The sequence below is a fragment of the Maniola jurtina genome, chromosome 24 (assembly GCF_905333055.1).
Source record: "Maniola jurtina chromosome 24, ilManJurt1.1, whole genome shotgun sequence".
NCBI lineage: Eukaryota > Metazoa > Arthropoda > Insecta > Lepidoptera > Nymphalidae > Maniola > Maniola jurtina.
This window is the reverse complement of record NC_060052.1, coordinates 5,364,194-5,384,012: the sequence shown is the minus strand read 5'-3', so window position 1 is coordinate 5,384,012 and position 19,819 is coordinate 5,364,194. Positions and strand designations below refer to the sequence as shown.

Below are 19,819 nucleotides of genomic sequence, written 5' to 3'. Positions count from 1 at the left end.
CAAAGTAGGTACAATTGTACTCCTTTTGATGGTCGAAATTGTTTTTGTACGATATAGTAGTGATAACTAATTACGTAACTTAAAACTAAAGCTACGAGGGTTCGAAACGCGCCTAAGTCTGAGAAGAGCCCACAACAAACAAAGCAAGTATTTTTTCACGGATTCTGTAAAATAGAAAAGGAGACCGCCACACCTGTGCCTCCGTAGAACCATTAATATAAATAAAAACTTCCTGAACAAACTAGACTCAAGATCTAATAAAGAAGGTAAAAATATTGCTCTTTTCCTTTATATTGTTGGCTTTCACGCCGGCATTCCTTGCCTGAGTATCTTTGCTGGCTCTTCTCTGTAGAATTGTCTTTCTGAACCAGACCAGTGGTAGAGTCTTGACTACCTATTCGGAAGAGTCACAAGTATGTTTCATAAAAAATAAATAAATACTGCAAATAAATGATTGATATTGACTGATATTGATTGATATTGATATTTTACAGATTTGAATTTATAGGTTACGAAATCAAAAGTTGCATTTTACATTATAGTACTTTTTAACACTTTATTAAGGTTTTTCAAGGGTTTTTCAAAATACTCCACGGGTTCTTCATTTTTCGGATTGCGATTATTTTGAAAGCCTACAAGTAGGTGTTTTCCATGTTTTTTTTTCTTAATTTTGGCATGCAAAATTAGTAATCAGTATTGATTTAATATACGCATATCCAAGTTATTCAGTGGTAAACTTATGGGAGTTTTGAATAATAAATATTTTAATAGTTACTTGCACTTGCATACAATTTACAAGCAAAAATATAGTGGAGCAATAAATTAGGGACTGCTGCAAATTGCACAGCCTGGCAAAACTGTAAATATTATATAAGTACTGTTTTCAGGATAATAGCGCTCCGTGTTATATTTAAAATGAATAATAATTAAAACTTCAGAATCACACGTAAAGTTGGGTTTACACTAAGCATTAAGCAAACTGAGGCCCTCAAAAAACCTATAAGAATACAGAGACCTTAAGTTAACAGTCCATAGAGAGTGAGGAGAAAGCTCCTAGCTGCTAACAAACGCAGTCGGTGACTAGCTAAGGCCCTTATTAGGGTTCCGTAGGGTTTACACCAAGCAATAAAACATGGACCTCAAAAAATCTATAAGAATACAGGGAGCTCAAATTAAAAGCCTATAGAGGGTGAGGAGAAAGCTCCTAGCTGCTAACAAACGCAGTCGGTGACTAGCTAAGGCCCTTATTAGGGTTCCGTAGGGTTTACAGCAAGCAATAAAACATGGACCTCAAAAAATCTATAAGAATACAGGGAGCTCAAATTAAAAGCCTATAGAGGGTGAGGAGAAAGCTCCTAGCTGCTAACAAACGCAGTCGGTGACTAGCTAAGGCCCTTATTAGGGTTCCGTAGGGTTTACACCAAGCAATAAAACATGGACCTCAAAAACCTAGAAGAATACAAGGAGCTCAAATTAAAAGCCTATAGAGGGTGAGGCGAAAGCTCCTAGCTAGCTGTTAACAAACGCAGTCGGTGACTGGCTAAGGCCCTTATTAGGGTTCCGTAGGGTTCACACCAAGCAATAAAACATGGACCTCAAAAAATCTATAAGAATACAGGGAGATCAAGTTAAAAGCCTATACAGGGTGAGGAGAAAGCTCCTAGCTGCCAACAAACGTTGTCGTTGACTAGCTGTGGCCCTTATTAGGGTTCCGTAGGGTTTACAGCAAGCAATAAAACATGGACCTCAAAAACCTATAAGAATACAGGGACCTCAAGTTAACAGTCCATAGAGGGTCAAAGAGAAAGCTTCTAGCTGCCAACAAACGCAGTCGGTGACTAGCTATGGCCCTTATCACCGGCACACGTTCTTCAGAGTTCCCGGAGCTTCTCAATATGTGCTAAGGGCTACCGAGTGGGTTTTAGTGGGTAGAAATCCCACATAACCTGAGCGGGTATTTCTAATTCGCACTCAAAAAAAAAAAATAGGTGTGGAAAAATTCAAAAGAGGATTGTAATTACCACTGCGTTGTGTAATTAGTCCTTTTCTTGGTAGCTCTCAGCTTTAGACAGTATTTATTATGCAAAAACTAAATGAACACTCCGGCAAGCTTAATTAATAGTACACATTTTTATTCTGTACATTTTTAGTGTTCTGTAATTGAAAGTAAAAAACGGAGACCTTGAAATCCGTCTATTTGTCTGTCATAGTCAGTGCCTGTTTTGTTCAGGAACTTTTAGGCTGTAACTAAATAAAAAATTGTAATCACTATTTGGATTTTTTTTAATTCAGCGGACCTCTAGAACTTGAAAACTGAAAGTAATAAAAAAACTTGTGTGAGATCCCGTTGAATAAGGATTTAAAAACCGATTGAGTGCGAGTCGGATTCACACGAAGGGTTCCGCATGGTTCCTCACCATCGTGTACATATAACAACTAGCTGATGCCCGCAACTTCGCTCGCGATGATATAGATTTTTTTTTAATCCCGTGAAAACTCGTTGATTTACCGGGATAAAAAGTAGCCTATGCGTTAATCCATGGCATAATTTATCTTAATTCCCAGCCAAATCCGTCAAGTAGTTTTTACGTAAAAGAGAAACGAACATAAGCACACACACACACACACACACGCACATGATACACACGTACACAGAAACTTTCGCCTTTATAATATTAGTGTGATAGTGTGATGATAAATACATTATAATACTTCATTCACTATCTCCGGTTTATTAATTTCCGAAACAATTACTTATACCTATCCAAACCTCTTTTTTTACCCGACTACGGCAAAACCTAAAGGAAGGATTATATACTATAAGTGTGGATTATTTTACTTAATTCTTGTTTTAGTTTACACTAAGAAGCTTTTTACTAGCGTGACTACGGAACCATACCATATACCTAGGCCTGTTTAAACTTACTTGACCGGTAACCCTATAAATTTTTCAAATCTACGTCAGTATAGTAGGTGCATTTATATAAAAGCACAAAATAGTGTGCTTGCAGCTATAATATAAATTGAACAGCGCCATGGCGCCATCTGTCTTGAAAGTTAATGTCACTAATCTGCAAAAATCCCGAAAATCAGATAATGTACGTACCTATCTAACCTTAGTAGAAAGTAAATTACATTCTTCCTTTTAGGCAATGTTTGTAATAAATATAATAAAATCATAGGTATATCAATGAATAAAATCAATATGAATTAAATTAGTAATTCCAAAAATCCAGCCCTATTAACCCCCGACCCAAAAAGAGGGGTGTTATAAGTTTGAGGTGTGTATCTGTATATCTGTCTCTGGCATCGTAGCTCCTAAACTAATGAACCGATTTTAATTTAGTTTTTTTTTTGTTTGAAAGGTGGCTTGATCGAGAGTGTTCTTAGCTGTGGCTATAATCCAAGAAAATTGGTACAGCCGTTTGAAAGTTATCAGCTCTTTTCTAGTTACTGTAACCTTCACTTGTCGGGGTTGTTATAAATTTTTAATTTACATTTGTATTAATAAAAATACATCGATGATAAAAATACAATGTAAAGTTACTCGAAGTTTAAAATTATTTATCCCTGTCATGTGATTCTGTCATAGCCATAGTAGGGGGTCGATGACACATTATTTTTTTCAGACACCCTGTCCACATGGCTACCCAGTTAGCCCTTGACTGCAATCTCAGCTGGTGGTAAGTGGTGATGCATTCTAAGATGGAAGCGGGCTAAGCTGGAAGGCGTATGGCAGTTTTCATTAAATCTATACTCCTTTGGTTTCTACACGGCATCGTACCGCAATGCTCAATCATTGGCGGCACGGCTTTACCGGTAGGGTGGTAACTAGCCACGGCCGTAGCCTCCCATCAAACAAGTACATATTTTGATTTTAGCTCTTCGAAGGCAGCGTATACGATTACGATGGTACATACACACTTGTTAAAAAAGTTTTGAAGATAATTGGAGTCCCAATGAACCTCAAAGATTCCAGATTTACGCAGTAAGTACTTAGATACCTACTTAAATTGCTTTTTTTTAAACCAGTTAAGTGAGAGTCGGACTAGCACACGAAAGGTTCCGTACCATCGTTTTTGTGATGTAACGGTTTTCGGATTTTTCCTTTGTGCTTTATCACATTGCTACCTGCCTTTCATGATTCTATAATAGACTAGCTGAAGCCCGCGACTTCGTCCGCGTGGATTTAGGTTTATCGAAATGCCGTGGGAACTCTTTGATTTTCCGGGATAAAAAGTAGCCTATGTGCTAATCCAGGATATTATTTATTTCCATTCCCAGCCAAATCCGTCCAGTAGTTTTTACGTAAAGAAGTAACAAACATACACACACACACATACACATTAACTATCGCCTTTATAATATTAGTGTAATGTGATCAGCGGGAAATATCCTATAGATTTTGATTCCCTTGTCTTGACAGACACGACAGACCTATCCTATAAGGGTTCCTTTTTCCTTTCTAGGTACGGAACCCTAAGAACTATAAACTCGAAAGTTTGTATGTATGGATGGATGTTTGTTACTCTTTCACGCAAAAACTACTGGACGGATTTGGCTTGGATTAACACATACTTAGGCTAATTTTATCCGAATTTAAATCAATGAGTTCCCACGGCATTAGCTAGTTTTAAATGAAGGTAAGTTTGAATATCTTTTTTCAGTTTTTGCTGGAATGCCTACTTCTGGTTCAGTTACATAAATATAGTGGTATCATTTGTTCTGGAATCAGCGAGCGTGTTGGAAACATCAGCCAGTGGGACCTTCCTCGATGTGTTCACCATGATGCCTTGCGTTGGTTTTCTTATTGTAGGTGAGTCTGTTTGTCTACACTTTCAACGTTATTTTTAACCCCCGACCCAAAAAGAGGGGTGTTATAAGTTTGACGAGTGTATTTATCTATCTGTGTATCTATCTGTGGTATCGTAGCTCCTAAACTAATGAACCGATTTTAATTTCGGTTTTTGGTTTGAAAGGTGGCTTGATCGAGAGTGTTCTTAGCTATAATCCAAGAAAATCGGTTCAGCCGTTTGAAAGTTATCAGCTCTTTTCTAGTTACTGTAACCTTCACTTGTCGGGGGTGTTATAAATTTTAAATTTACACTTGTTATGTACATTCCACCAGCTTTAACCAAGACCTACAAAATAAAGATTCACAGAGCCACGTTTAAGAACCTGGTGTATGAGTTACGTGATATGTGGCCGAATGGACATATTCCGGAGGAGGAACACCAAGTGGTTAACCAGGCCTTGAGACGATTGAAATTTCTTGTCAGAGGTAAAGATGTAATTTATTTGTCTCAGCCTTTAAGTATTATATTAAAACTAGTTTATGTCCGCGACTTCATCCTCGTGGATTACACAATTTTATACCCTTAGAGGTTCAATTTTCGAAAATCTTTTTTTAGCGGATGTCTACGTCATAATAGCTGCATGCCAAATACCAGCCCAATCAGTCTCGTAGTTTGAGCTGTGCGTTGATTGATAGATAAATCAGTCAGTCAGTCAGGCCTACAGGCTTCCTCACGATATTTTCCTTCACCGTTAGGTATAGCAAGTAATATTTAATTACTAAAAAAGGCTGAAAAGTTAGAGGTGCGTGCCCGCATCGGATCCCCGACCTCCGATTAGAAGGCGGACGTCCTAACCACTAGGCTATCACAGCTTTTTCATTAAAAATACCATATTATTATGAAATTAAATATCTTTAGAGCGCACCCGAAAAAAAACTTTTTTAAATATTTCTTGTTCGCCATAATTTTGGTATGTTTTGCAAAATGTTTACGCTAGTGCCTTTGAATTCCTCGCGTCTAATCCCCCGTCCACACACTGCCCGTGTGGCATGGGAAGGAGCGAGGAACAGAGGCAGAGACGTAGTGTGGCCGCGTTGACTCGCGTGTTCCACGTTCACGCCCATCGCTCCCTATTTTGTCGGTAAGTATACAATAGCGCGCACTCTGTCACAGTTTCGACGTCCATCGCGTTGCAAAGGCAAGTGAGCTAATGCGGCAGCGTCACGATTAATTGCGCGAGTAGAGCAGTGTGTGGACGGGGGGAAAGAACAACTTTGCAGCCTTGCATAACAAATAACTATTTCCAGCCTATTTCTCCTGCAACATGATACTGGGGACCATCTTCGTCATTCCCGCACTCTACGCGTACATTAAACGATTACTTGGATATGACGTGGCTTTGATCATGCCGTTTAGCTATTGGCTACCGTTCGACCCTTTAAGTGATATAAGATACCCTTTTGTGATGATCGTAATATCATACCACTGTAAGTACCATTTATATTATCCATACTATTATGATAAACTAGCTGATGCCCGCGACATCGCTCGCGTGGATAAAGGTTTTTAAATCCCGTGGGAACTCTTTTATTTTCCGGGATAAAAAGTGGCCTATTGAGGGTATAATCCATCTCTATTTTAAATTTCAGCCAAATCCTTACGGTAGTTTTTGCGTGAAAGAGTAACAAACATACACACATACACATTTTCAGCCAAAATCTGTTCAGTAGTTATTGCGTGAAATTTTTCGCATGTAATGCTTCGTATAAGTAGGCGCGTGAGGTCGGGTTTTTAATACAATTTTTATTTTAAACAATTCGCAATCAAAATTGACTGTTCCTCAGCTCAGATCCCAGAGCCTTTAGTTTTTAGAAGTTGATTATTATTAAAAGTCTGTCAATTGTTTCAGGTTTTCAATCTGCATTTTTCATGGTGGCAGGAGATCTCTTGCTTATTATATTCCTAAGCCACGTAACCACACAATTTTCGTTGCTTGCGATCAGAATAAATAAACTGTTTTATGTTCCCATCGATGAACAACTCATAGGTGAATATCCACTCGGTAAGTTAACATCTTTCCTTTACCATTCCATCGTTGTACAGTCAGAAACAAAGTTAGGTTTGCACCTTCCAGTACTAGTGACTATGCTCCTGAAAAAAGCGTAATATACCACTAGCTGATGCCCGCGACTTCGTTCGCGTGAATGTAGTTTTTTAAAAATCCCGTGGGAACTCTTTGATTTTCCGGGATGAAAAGTAGCCTATGTGCTAATCCAGGGTATAATCTATCTCCATTCTAAATTTCAGCTCAGTCCGTCCAGTAGTTTTTGCGTGAAGAAGTAACAAACATACACACACACGCACACACACACACACACACACACATACACATACAAACTTTCGCCTTTATTAACTAATATTAGTGTGAAGTGTGATTTGAGCGTTCGGTCGCGTATCGCGTTGTTGGCCGCTAATGTGGCCGGAACATTACCGGTTATGTGCCCAGGGAAAACATTAGGCCTATACATAATATTAGGTATCTATTATGTATTTTTAGGAGAAGTCAGTATGAAGATACAACTGCATCAAGACAAAGAAAATGATCCATCTTTAGTTGATAATGAAGACACTGAGAAAAGAATTGAAGATGAACTTATTTCAATTATACTGAGACATCAAGCTTTGATCAGGTAAGTATTTAAATTTTAAATTTGCGGGGCATAGATGTTGTGCCTATAAAGTTTTATACTCCGCTGAATTTATGGTATTCTGGTATACGTTGGTAAGTGCAGCATTGGCAGACTTCAAGAGGTGGACAGACAACGTGAAACGAGTCGCAGAGAGGCGCTGAATCCAGGCGGCGCAACACTGAGGCGAGTAGAAGTGCCTAAAAAAATTTTCAAAAGAAAAATAAAACCGACTTCAAAAACCACAAACACTAAAAAGTAAAAAATAACTTTTATTTAGCTACACATGTAATGTACCTAGGTATGAAGTCGAGCGAGCATATTAAAACAAAATTATAAATCCAAGAGTGAAGCTCGCCCGACTTCATACCTAGGTACATTACATGTGTAGCTAAATAAAAGTTATTTTTTACTTTTTAGTGTTTGTGGTTTTTGAAGTCGGTTTTATTTTTCTTTTGAAAATTTTTTATTTCACAATTTTTAGTGGCCCCACTGTACTATAATATGCTATGCCCAGTTAAAACCCTACTGTTTACTAAGCTATTGCACTGATCGCGAGCAATTTGCTCCTATCTATTGAGGAGTTCTGTTCTCCATCTCCGAAGATATTCATCAGATCTTCACCAAATTTATATGGGACCACCTGCACAGTATACCCTTTCAAACAAAAAAAAAAAATTTCCAAATCGGTCCAGGGGTCTTTGAGTAATCGGGGAACATACATTAAAAAAAAAAAAAAAGATTCCGACGAATTGAGAACCTCCTCCTTTTTTGGAAGTCGGTTAAAAAGAGACCTATGTCCAGCATTGGACGTCTATCGGTTGATGCCGACGACAATATCATGCTGGCTGTAACTGTGAACTTTATCATAAAGCGAGAGTCAATTAGGATTCTAGCTTCTAGCTTCTACAAGTTTTTATGAATAAGATTGTAAAGAAAAATTTATACGATCGGTTGACGAATTGGTACATTCACGTCTCTCTAGAGTCTAGAGTCTAAACTCTTAGACATTTCCAATTCAGTTTTATCCAATCATCTAGCTATGAAGTTGGCCGCTATCGGATAGTACTGTTTCAACTCTTAGGTAAAAGCTTTGATGAAAGTACTGTAATCGCCTATTTTGTTGCCAAAGATTGAATAATTATTATAATATTGTGATCATTGCAGAATATCAGATGAGATAGAAAATATGTACACGTTCTCACTGCTTGTTAACTTTATGAACAGTTCCGTCATCATCTGTTTCTGCCTTTTTTGCATTGCGGTGAGTCAACATTACAGTTTTTGAAGATTTCGGAATATTCTAAACCCTAGCCTTTGCCAAGGTTCGGAATATTCTTGTCATTGGAATATTACGTCATCATTCCAGGAACGATGACGTAAAGCGTTTCGTACGCGTAGATGGAATGTTGTCGACAAAGGGGTAGAAACTCACCCGGCGTCTTGCGATGCGGCGATAAAAAGGCGAGGGGAGACAAGATCGAGTAGCTCCTGAGCACACTCTCCGAAATATCCTATTATAATATTGTAAACGCGAAAGTTTGTCTGTCTGTCTGTCTGTTAACTTTTCCCGGCTTAAAAGCTTAAGATTTCGATGGGTATAAAGTTAGCTTACATCACGGGGACGGACATAGGCTACTTTTATCCCGGAAAATCAAAGCGTTCCCATGGGATTGTCAAAGGTCTATCAGTTTAACCAATTTACATGAAAGTCGAACACGTAGCTTGCGCCCCGGAAATTGGCATAGGCAACTTTTTATCCCGGAAAGCAATGAGTTCCTATGGGATTTTTAAAAACCTAAATCCACGCGGACGAAGCCGCGGGCATTATCTAGTATACTATTGTACCGAAAAGCTGGCAACGTTGCGGCGGTGATCAAGACTCTGAAGCTTTACCAAAAGTGGTGGTTAAATTTCTTAAAGCGCGTAATGTAGGGCACGTGCACAAGCGCGTATGCCAAAACGAGCGTAACACACCGAAAAAATCTCTAGTCTGTAACCGCCCTTATTTTTGTTATTATTATTTTAGTTTTTTGAAAAATGGAATGAGTTCAACTACAAAGTGTTTTTTATCACTGCTATCTCACAAACCGGTATTCTTTGTTGGTACGGGCAACTGTTGAAGGATACAGTAAGTTCAAAGTTTTTTTAGATTAAGTATAGACTACTTAAAGCTTGGCTGACTAACCGGAGTGCTTTAAGAGTCTAGATTGATAGGTAGAGTGGCGTGATGACTGGTACCAGACCTACCTAATTATTCTTTAGTTTTTTATACATTATCTTCATAAGTCATTCTTTACAATAAAGCCTATTACTAAGCCTCTGCTGTCCGTCCGTCAGCGGGCCTGTATCTCGTGAACCGAAACAGCTAAAGACTTGATATTTTCACAGAATATGTATTTCTATTTCCGCTATAACAACAAATAAAAAAAAAATCAGGCTGCCATAAAAATTAAAAAAAGTGTTACAACACTAAGTTAAAAAGTGTTAAGTGTTGTACAATTACTGAACCATTCGAGTGCTAGTCAGACTCGCACTTGACCGATTATTTTAATTATCAACTTGTTGTTCATTGTTACAGTTACCAATGTTTCTTTATTGTTAGTAGATACTATTGTTGTTATTTTGATTTCGAATTTCATAGAGCACCGGCGTCGCTGAAGCCCTCTACAACTGTGGTTGGTACGTCGCAGCACATAACGTAAAAAAGTCTATACTAATTATGATTCACAGGTAATTTGCACTTAGTATAATACCTTTTAAAACCTATTATAGCAAGAACCCAGGACCACCAGACCTTACTTATTTACTGAGAAGCGTAATGTGTGGGATAGAGTAGTGTCAGTGTTTAGCTACATAGCTCAAAGGATTAGCAATCTGCCCCCCAATTGTGTAAGAAAAACGTATTCATGGTTATCGTAATCGCTAACAATTTCTGCCCCTTGATTGGCTGTGAAAAAAGGTAAATAGCGAATCAAAAAATGTTTCTGCAAATAAAAAATCTTGAATCTTGAACTAATTAAAGGGCAGAATTCGCTGTCGCAATCGGAAGGCTGAACTGGCAATGGGCAGGTCGTGTGTGTCGCAGAACCGACGGCCGATGGGGCAGACGTGTTCTGGAGTGGCCCATGTACCAATAAGTGCAGTGTAGGACAACTCCAGCCTGCTGGGCCGACGGCCTGAAGAAATCGGCGGGGAACGGTTGGATGCGGAAGGCGGAGGACCGTGTTTGGTGACGCATACAGACTGATGGAAATCATTGTATTAATAAACTTAAAATTTTCCAGATCACAAAAGGAGGTGCACATCACAACGTACGGATTCACTATTATATCTTTGGAGAGTTACGCTACGGTAAATATAAGGGCATTTAACACACACTAAATAAATATTATAAAGAGAAAAGATTGTTTGTTTGTGATCGGCCGCATCGTTTTAACAAATCCCGGGCGTTAGCCATATCATGTAAGCTTGGCCCATATTAATTATCTATAAACGTGTAGAAGTTACTGATTAGATAGTTGGCGCCACTCAAATCATAACAAATCATAACATCATATTAGAAGGCGTCATTGATTGGCTGAAGTTGTTCAACATCTGATCGATAAACGTACTGTATATAAAATTCTTATAGTTTCTAGTTGATGAATTGTAGCATAATAAAGGATAATATTTGCAATCAATATATAAGATGAAAACATCTTTATTACTTAGATGATTTGTTAAACGAGCTTGATGATTTGTATATTAGTCACTAAGTTTATTCATTGTACAATTTGGATTGGCCGATAACGATAAGATAAAAAGGGGAGTGGCTAATAAACGTGGAGAGGTTACCTGTAAGAGTGGTTTTAAAACGACGACATTCGAAAATATACTAACGTAAGAGGAACAACATTTATTTGACACAAATGTAAAAGTTAATAAATTTAAATATGAAATAAAAGTGTAATAATTTATCATAAAGATTGTGTTTGTGATTTCGTCAGACCTTACCCAAAAGGTCAGAAGAGGGACATCAAGAAAATATAATATTTTCTTGTCACGCTCACGACTCAGAGAAACAAGTGGAAATATACAGAGGAACGAGAAAGAAGTGGAGGTCTAGTAGACCACAGACATTTTGGAGCACAAGGCCAATATTTGGGCCTCAATATATCAAAGTACCTAGTCATGGCATCAAAGGATTTCTGGATAAACGGGTAGGATCTTTCCATGATTTTATTTTTATTGATACCTATTAATGGTAATTTTTTTTTTATTTGTGTGGGTTTTCGTTTTGTTTGTTCTACATTTAGTTATCATTTTGTTAAAAAGCTTTGCTCCGAGTTGGAATGGAAATTATATAACGTTATGATACCTAGAATTACCCACATTTTTATAATTCATCTTGTATAATATTGGTTATACAAATGCGATCGACCTTCAAATTGTGGTTTAAATAACGTTGAGGTATTTAGAAGGCTTATTTTACAATGAAAAATGAAAAATGTTTATTTACAAAATACAGTCTTGTACAATTTTCCTGTGTCTGGTGGTACCCGCACTAGGTTATCCTGTATCGTGGGTACAATGGAATAGATAGTGAACATAGTGTTAAACAATATAAAAAGTGTGGTTTACTTAATGATGGGCGTTATTGTTACTTTTAAATAGTTTTCAGGATGTATCTACTATGTCCTGCCGGGGTTTTATTTCTCATTAAATGATTTCACAGGTGAATATCTCACGGAACGTGGTATTTCAATCTTCACACTTGTAATCGTGTGCCGAATTAGTTTGGTTAAGAGTTACGATAGGGATTTATTTTCACATAGTGGTTTTGTTTTACGGAAGGTGAATTTCTGGATTTAGGTTCAATCGATTGCTGCATTCATTGTATAGATAGATGTTTTCCTTTTTCTAGCACACAGTGACGCGATATTATCACACAGCACTCATTGGGCATCTTGAATGTTGTTTTGTGAAATTATTATTTTTTTGTAAACCGCTTTGGGATAAGGTAGAAAAAGTTACATGAAATAGCTTTTCGTTTTACGCCTGCCAGTGAAATAATCCGTCTCTACTTGTAATGGTTACTAAATGATTGGGGATATAAAATGTTAATAATTGATAAAAATGAAGGTGATCCGTTGTAATAAAGTAATAGTGACCAGGGTTAATAAATTGAGCATTTTGAGAAATATAAATCCTAAAATGGGTGTAAAAGTAGGTTTATCTTATCTGGTTATTCTTTAACTAAATTTAAAATTATGGTAGGTAGGTAGTCAGATAGTTTTAAATACGGGGTGCATAAATAAGTGTTTTTTTTTACAAAAGTGAGGAGAAATGTTTTCATTTATCTATTTTTACCACTTGAAACGCGTAATGTTTGAGTTTCAAACATAACTTTGTTGACAACAGCTCACCATGAACAACCCATGGCCGGCCCACTACTGAGCAACAAGTGTCTCCTCACAGAATGAGAAGGGTTTAGGCCGTAGTCTACCACGCTAGATAACAGCTAATTTACTTTTAATACTGGCACAATAATTTGAGTACTACAAGTAGTAGGTAGGTATAGTATATGAGCAGCGGGGTTTTTTTTTTACCTGTATTCACGCAATTAACTGTGTACTGCCGCATTTAAATGCAATATGATTTTGTTTTTATTGGATTAACATCGCTTGGCGGGTTAAATTCCTGGCAAATGTTCTATTAAAATTAGAGTAAGTTTTTTTTTTAATGGTAATATACCTACAGTACTGCCCTTAGGGCAGGGCGCGATAATAAGTACCTACTACCAAAATACTATTTTCTTTGTTGTACGAAAGAAATTTTAGGCAAATATCTTTGCACTACGCTCGCGTTTGTGGCATGACATTATCCCAGAAATATATTTAAAAAAAAATTCACGCTCGCTTGACTCGCTTCGCGATAGTTCAGTTTCGATATGCATTTAGTTAACAAAGCTCTCAGGAAACCACGTTTGTTGTGCTCTCGAAATTGATCAGTCTGTTTGATAAAATCGAAATGCGGTGCCTTATAAATTTCGCTTAGGAGCGCCGGTAGTATCTCATGATAATAATATGAATATTGATCATAATTTTCTTTTTTAGGCTGATTAAGCATTGAAGGTTTTTCGGCTGGTTTGGCATTTCGCCTGATTTTATGTTTTTGCTTATTTAGCGCGTTCAGGAAAGCTTTGACAACGTTTTATAACATGAGTATATATATTTTTTTGTTTTAGTTACCCAAACAGAAAAAAAAAGCATTAAAGATGTGGGACCGAGGGATAAATCTAGTGTGATTTTTGGTTGGATTATGAAGTTGTAGTTAGGGTATTTAAAATAGAAAGATTTCAATTGTAGGAAATGATGTAAAACATGTTGAGGATAAGTTGTGTAATAAAGTCGATAATTCACTTGTTAGATGTCACGCGATCTATTGCGAGGAGGAATCTTTTTCTTGTCTTTTTTTTATAAATACGGTGTTCTGACGGGTTTTTATTTACGTCTCGGATTATTGAATACTTTCGGTGTTTGATTGGACGGTTAGAGGTTGCAAAAGCAATCGCCCTCTAATTAAATTGTTTATTTAGGCATTAGTTCAATTTGGATTAAATCTCGCGAAAAGCCACGGTGGCTGTCTCTCGCGCGTCTTGGAAAGACATTCCTAATGCCTGTTTTTCTGAGGGAGGGATGCATTATCAAGTGAGATGAGCTGCAATGTTTGCGGCTGATTATTTTGGAGGCACAGTGGTTTAAACTGGTTGGTTTGAAAATTTGCAATCGTGGCAAGTGGAGTAAAGTTTGACTAAACTATTTAATGAACTAAGTATATAATGGATTTGGTGAATGGTTATATTATATAACATTTTGATAAATGGATGAATTTGAAGAGTGTATGTATGTGGTTGATGCACATTTGTTTCATATTTTTACTTAAGTTATAAAGTATTACATTTGGTGAGTAGTTATTTATATTTGGTAGGGTAGGTTTGATAAACAGGTAGTTATCTTGATTAATAAATGAGTTATCATTTTATAAATGCGTACTTTAATGTTTGATGAACTGGTATACTTGATAAATGTGCATATTTTCATACTTCAAAGACAAGTTGTACCTATTAGTTTCTTCAAGCTTTTAGTTGCTGATAATTATATTAACATTCTTTCCTATGGACCTATTCATTCGTCCTATGGACGAAATCGTTTATACATACTTTCACTGTTTGAAATGTTACAATCATAAAGATAGTTATGACTAGAGGGGGTCATAGCTTGTTGCCGCTCTTGTACATCCATGTGTCAACTAGGTATTGTTATCTCAGTATATTTCAGGGAACCTCCGTTCGGGTGAAAGCGATAGCTGTTGGATAAATGCTTGTTGGGTTATCAGAAGACCGTGTAGTCTTCGATGAGGTTACTTGTAAATATTATAGCGAAATAGTAAGTTTAAAAATAGAATGAGGCTAAACTAAAAAAATGAGACAAAGATAAAAATAATAACTTAAAGCATTGAAACAGCATAAAGTGAAATAGTAACTTACAAACTATACATACATATTTACGAATTATGTAGATAGATATAGTATTACTGGATTACGTATATCAAATAAGAATACTGTCAGCTCATGTTTTGTTTTCGGCGTGGTAATTTTACGCTTAAAACTCATAAGAGATATCATGAGGTTCGCTTTCTGTAAAAGTTATTAGCTTTAACAGTTAATTGATTTATTACATTATTTATTTATTATACACTCAACAAGTAAAAGTATTTTGTTTTGACAAAATCCAAAGAAGTACCTATTGGATTAATAAAGCAAGGTACGAAGCATTGGCTGGATTTTACAACATTTAAAGTTTCCTGTTCATTTTTATCATTGAGTTAATTTGAGGCGGAAGGATCCTCTTGAAAATTTTTAAGATTAAGTTATTAGTAAGAAAGTATATTTTGCTTAGGTTAGTTTAAAATGTACAGCCGGTAATTAAAAAAAAAGTATATATACATTTAATTTTACATAATAGGTGAAGCTGGTTGATGCACCAAAAATCGAATTATCATAGGAATTTAATTAAGCTAACATTTTTATTTATTATCAACTTCAAATATACAGTAGCAAACTGATTAGTTGGAATGCATGCAGTGATTGGAATATTTAAGTTCCGATAGAAGAATCTATATCGTGGCTTGTTCCTTTATGGACAAGAATATTTTTTTTTGACTCGTGGGACCACTTACACAAAATATCAACGTTCGGTTTGGAGGTCTTCCATGGCTATTCCTACAGTTCCATGACGTATTGAAGAGGTTAACACTTTGTCGCTCATCACATCAACCAGCACGGCATTTGGGTATGATGGATGGATGTAGATAGGTACACATTTGATGGGGGGGGGTTTAGTGGTTTGTATCAATAGGAACCAGGGGTTGAATGAGGAAGGCTGAGGACAGTACGTGTGGTGCTTACTAGGGAAGGTTTATGTTCAACAGTGACCTTCTGATGATGACGATGTAGATGACGATGATGATGATGATGGACGTACGAGGATGAATCTTTTACGAAACGAATAAAGGGAAATCGAACAGATGCGGGTCATTACGATTAACATATAAAATAATGTATAAGGTACCTACTTTCTTCTAATCTTTATGATCGATCAGCTTGTGATAGAGATCTTGATGTCGTAGAGAATAGAGATGTATCGAACGGACTATTTATTTCATTTTTTTTCCTGCTATTATGTTGATATCGCTTTTCTCTATGAAAAGGAATTAATGATAAACTAATAGGTATCATTCGGCGGCGAGTCGCGACTGTGTCGTTCCCAGGGTCGAATTTGGTAGTTCTGCTTATGTTACTCGAAACGACAAAGTACGCCATATGGTGCATATTATGGCTAAAATAAAATATATAAGTATCATGTGAAATTATAAATCAAAGATTCTTTTTGCATGTAGATATTATATGGTTAAGAGGCACAAGTGACGCAACTACTGTACCCTGGCGTTTGTTTAACATTGTCCATTAGTACTTCAGAATGTGGATTTTGCTAGAAAAAAAAAAAAACAATAGGTAATTGTAAGAAATATGGGAAGCGTAATCTGCATTAAAAGAAAAAGTTTGAATTGGAAGCAACCAGGCATAGGATTTTCATACATCCGTAATCACGTTCCTTTCAACTCTCTATCTATCACGGTTCACGATACGCCGTTCGCGGTTCGGGCCGTGACGCACGTGCAGACGGACAGACGGACGGAGAGCAGAGGTTTAGAAAATAGGGTCTCGTAGGCACCCTTCGAGGGGTACGGAACTGGAGAAAACTAAATTATAATAATGATAATAGGTTTTCTAGGTTACCAAGTAAAATTACTTCTCTTAGGTCGGATTGTATTATGATGGATGCTTATGAAACAAAATTAAATGAACGGTCTACTCAAAGTGTTTTATGTTTGCAGGATCCAAGGATGTTGGAAATGAACAAATGAGGGAAAGGAAGACCCAAAACTAGGTATGGGTCAGGGACACAAAGTCCCAAGGAAGGAAAGGATGGAAAAGCCCCGAGGTTACGGGCTATGGACAAAAAGTCCTATAGGAGGAAGGAGGTGGACCCTAGGATAAGGGTCATTAAAAATTTGGATCTGGAGGGAAAGGACCCTAGGATAGGGGTCATTAAAAATTTGGATCTGGAGGGAAATAAGGACAATCATATATGTATCCCGGTAGAAGAGAGACGCGCCAAGGCTCGGAATCCGCGATTTTCCAATAAGAAGGGAAGAAGAAAATATGTGCGTAAAACTATTGCGTTGAAAGTGTATGAAAATGTTTTGTGATTTAAATCGAGAACTGGCGGCGATTAACTTTAAGTTTAGAGAGTTTATTTTATCAAAAGGACAAGAAGTTCACTTACACATATTCATATTAAGAATCGCTCCCGATTCTAAATATAAATATAGAAGAAAACATAATCTTTAAAGGTATGGTGACTATACAATAATATAAAAAGTCAAAAAACGTTATATTCGTTAACAAACTATACCTACATCTAGCTAAGATATCTATGGTGTTTGACACTATTTGATTAAACTTTAAACTTTGTAAAAGATTTTTCCTCCAGTATGAGTTTCGGCAAGTACATTATGTAGTAGAGCTAGGTAGTTTACATACCATAATTAGTCCTAGCTTTATGTAATTGTAGCATAATAGGTATGTTCGTTTTGTGTACCATATTTATGAGATTTAGCTTTAAATTGATGCGTGTATGTACGGACTTTAATAGTATTTTCCTAACAAATAGACATATTTTGAATTTGTATAATTGACTTATATAATATAGTTCATCAGTTTTCTTATATAATTCTTTAGTGGGAAGGAGAGTCTAGTTGGAACAGAACTTTTAACAATTTATTTTGAGATACTTGAAACCCTTTAAAGTAGTTTTTAGTAATTAGTTTTACATGCTCATCCCCAAATCTCTATTGAGTGTTCCTGTAAAATATTGGCTTGTGAGTTATAATTGATACTTCGGACTTTATGCATGTACTACCTTCTTTGATTAAATGGAGGCCTCCTTTAGTTGCTACTGGTCTCGCAATTTTTGATATCTTTATGATTTTTGAAAAATTATTTATAAATTTAGATTGTCTGCATCTTTTTATTTTAATATTAGCGGAAGAGAACAGAAAAATGAATTTTAGATTAAAGGCTAAATTTGAGTGCTACTGTAGATTGGCAGGTAAAGTTGCGAGGGTAAATAGTTTGGAATTGAATTGAGTTTATCTGCTATTTTCTAATTATATCGGATGGAAAGGGTTGCTGCGAGTGCTCTAAAATTAAGTTGCAATCATAATCAATACCAATGTATCAATAAAACTGTATATTCCTTCTAGTTAAGGTTAGCAAAAATATTAATTTAATTAATTACTATCTTAATTTTTTTTTTTTGTTTTGTTGAACTAAGTCTTTGTCATTTTGGTTGTGAAGTTTACATGTTACTTAAGTTTTAATTTTTTTTTTAAAAAGCGATGAGACTCGCTTAAAACAGGATGGCCGAGCTGTAAGCTTGGCCCATATTAATTATCTATAAACGTGTAGAAGTTACTGATTAGATAGTTGGCGCCACTCAAATCATAACAAATCATAACATCATATTAGAAGGCGTCATTGATTGGCTGAAGTTGTTCAACATCTGATCGATAAACGTACTGTATATAAAATTCTTATAGTTTCTAGTTGATGAATTGTAGCATAATAAAGGATAATATTTGCAATCAATATATAAGATGAAAACATCTTTATTACTTAGATGATTTGTTAAACGAGCTTGATGATTTGTATATTAGTCACTAAGTTTATTCATTGTACAATTTGGATTGGCCGATAACGATAAGATAAAAAGGGGAGTGGCTAATAAACGTGGAGAGGTTACCTGTAAGAGTGGTTTTAAAACGACGACATTCGAAAATATACTAACGTAAGAGGAACAACATTTATTTGACACAAATGTAAAAGTTAATAAATTTAAATATGAAATAAAAGTGTAATAATTTATCATAAAGATTGTGTTTGTGATTTCGTCAGACCTTACCCAAAAATCACTAAGGGAGTTGGCTAACTAACGGCTTATGCCATTTCGCTGTTTATTAAATAAAATTGCGTTTCTTTTTCAGATTCTCAAGACTTCGTGGTCATATTTTACTCTCCTGATTAATGTTATGTACCAAGACTAGAAACCTAGTAGCAGAAACAAACTTGGGAAGATAGTTATAATGTAGACTTTGCAAGTAGTTGAAGCAATAGGTATTGCAGATTAAAAAAAAAAAGTAAATGAACTTTGTTTTTTTATCTAATTTCACGTAGGTTTTGCCTGCGATTCCTCCCTCGTTTGGTTTTTTAAACCAAGAAGATTCAAACCTAGGTCCAAATGCTTTATGTAAAACGAGTTCTTCTTTTAGGACAGTATCGCCTGAATAAAGTATATGAGCACGTATTCAGTATGGCGTAATATCTGTTTAATGAATTAAGGAGAAATCTTTTGGCGTATTTTATAAATAAAATTGGCATAATTTACATAAATAATTTAGAGCCTCGATAACTCAATGGTTGAGGTGCGGACTCAATTCCCAAAGGTCGGCGATTCAAACCCTATACCCGTTGCACTATTGTCGTACCTATTCCTAGCACAAGGTTTAGGTTTTTTTTTAATTGTATTTTTTTTATATTTTTTTATTCAGATTCTTAAGAGTTCTTTCTCGGAGACACGCGTAAGCGACGTGATTTGTCCGGCACTTTAGAGCTTCTGGAGTCAGGTTTTCACTCGTATCATGATTTCATTGTCAGTAAATGCGGTGAGA

The 19,819-nt window shown here is 36.2% G+C and overlaps 1 protein-coding gene across 1 annotated transcript; it reads left to right on the top strand.

Moving 5' to 3' along the window:
* Positions 1-1,588: 1,588 nt before the first annotated feature.
* Positions 1,589-19,203, top strand: LOC123877524 (odorant receptor 85b-like). The gene is made up of 12 exons (XM_045924326.1): positions 1,589-1,645; positions 3,882-3,988; positions 4,668-4,816; positions 5,129-5,281; positions 6,104-6,283; positions 6,706-6,858; positions 7,354-7,486; positions 8,651-8,747; positions 9,513-9,614; positions 10,128-10,216; positions 10,771-10,837; positions 19,136-19,203. Exons 1-12 carry the CDS (start codon positions 1,589-1,591, stop codon positions 19,193-19,195), a joined length of 1,347 nt encoding a protein of 448 aa, XP_045780282.1. The 3' UTR covers positions 19,196-19,203.
* Positions 19,204-19,819: the final 616 nt, after the last annotated feature.

What these genes read in the sequence shown, in the direction of transcription:
- LOC123877524 (XM_045924326.1), top strand. Translation starts at nt 1,589, where the DNA reads ATGGACCTCAAAAAATCTATAAGAATACAGGGAGATCAAGTTAAAAGC. An exon ending in TCTGCCTTTTTTGCATTGCG is followed by an intron (nt 8,748 to 9,512) that starts GTGAGTCAACAT and finishes TTATTATTTTAG; the next exon opens with TTTTTTGAAAAATGGAATGA. An exon ending in ATACTAATTATGATTCACAG is followed by an intron (nt 10,217 to 10,770) that starts GTAATTTGCACT and finishes AAAATTTTCCAG; the next exon opens with ATCACAAAAGGAGGTGCACA.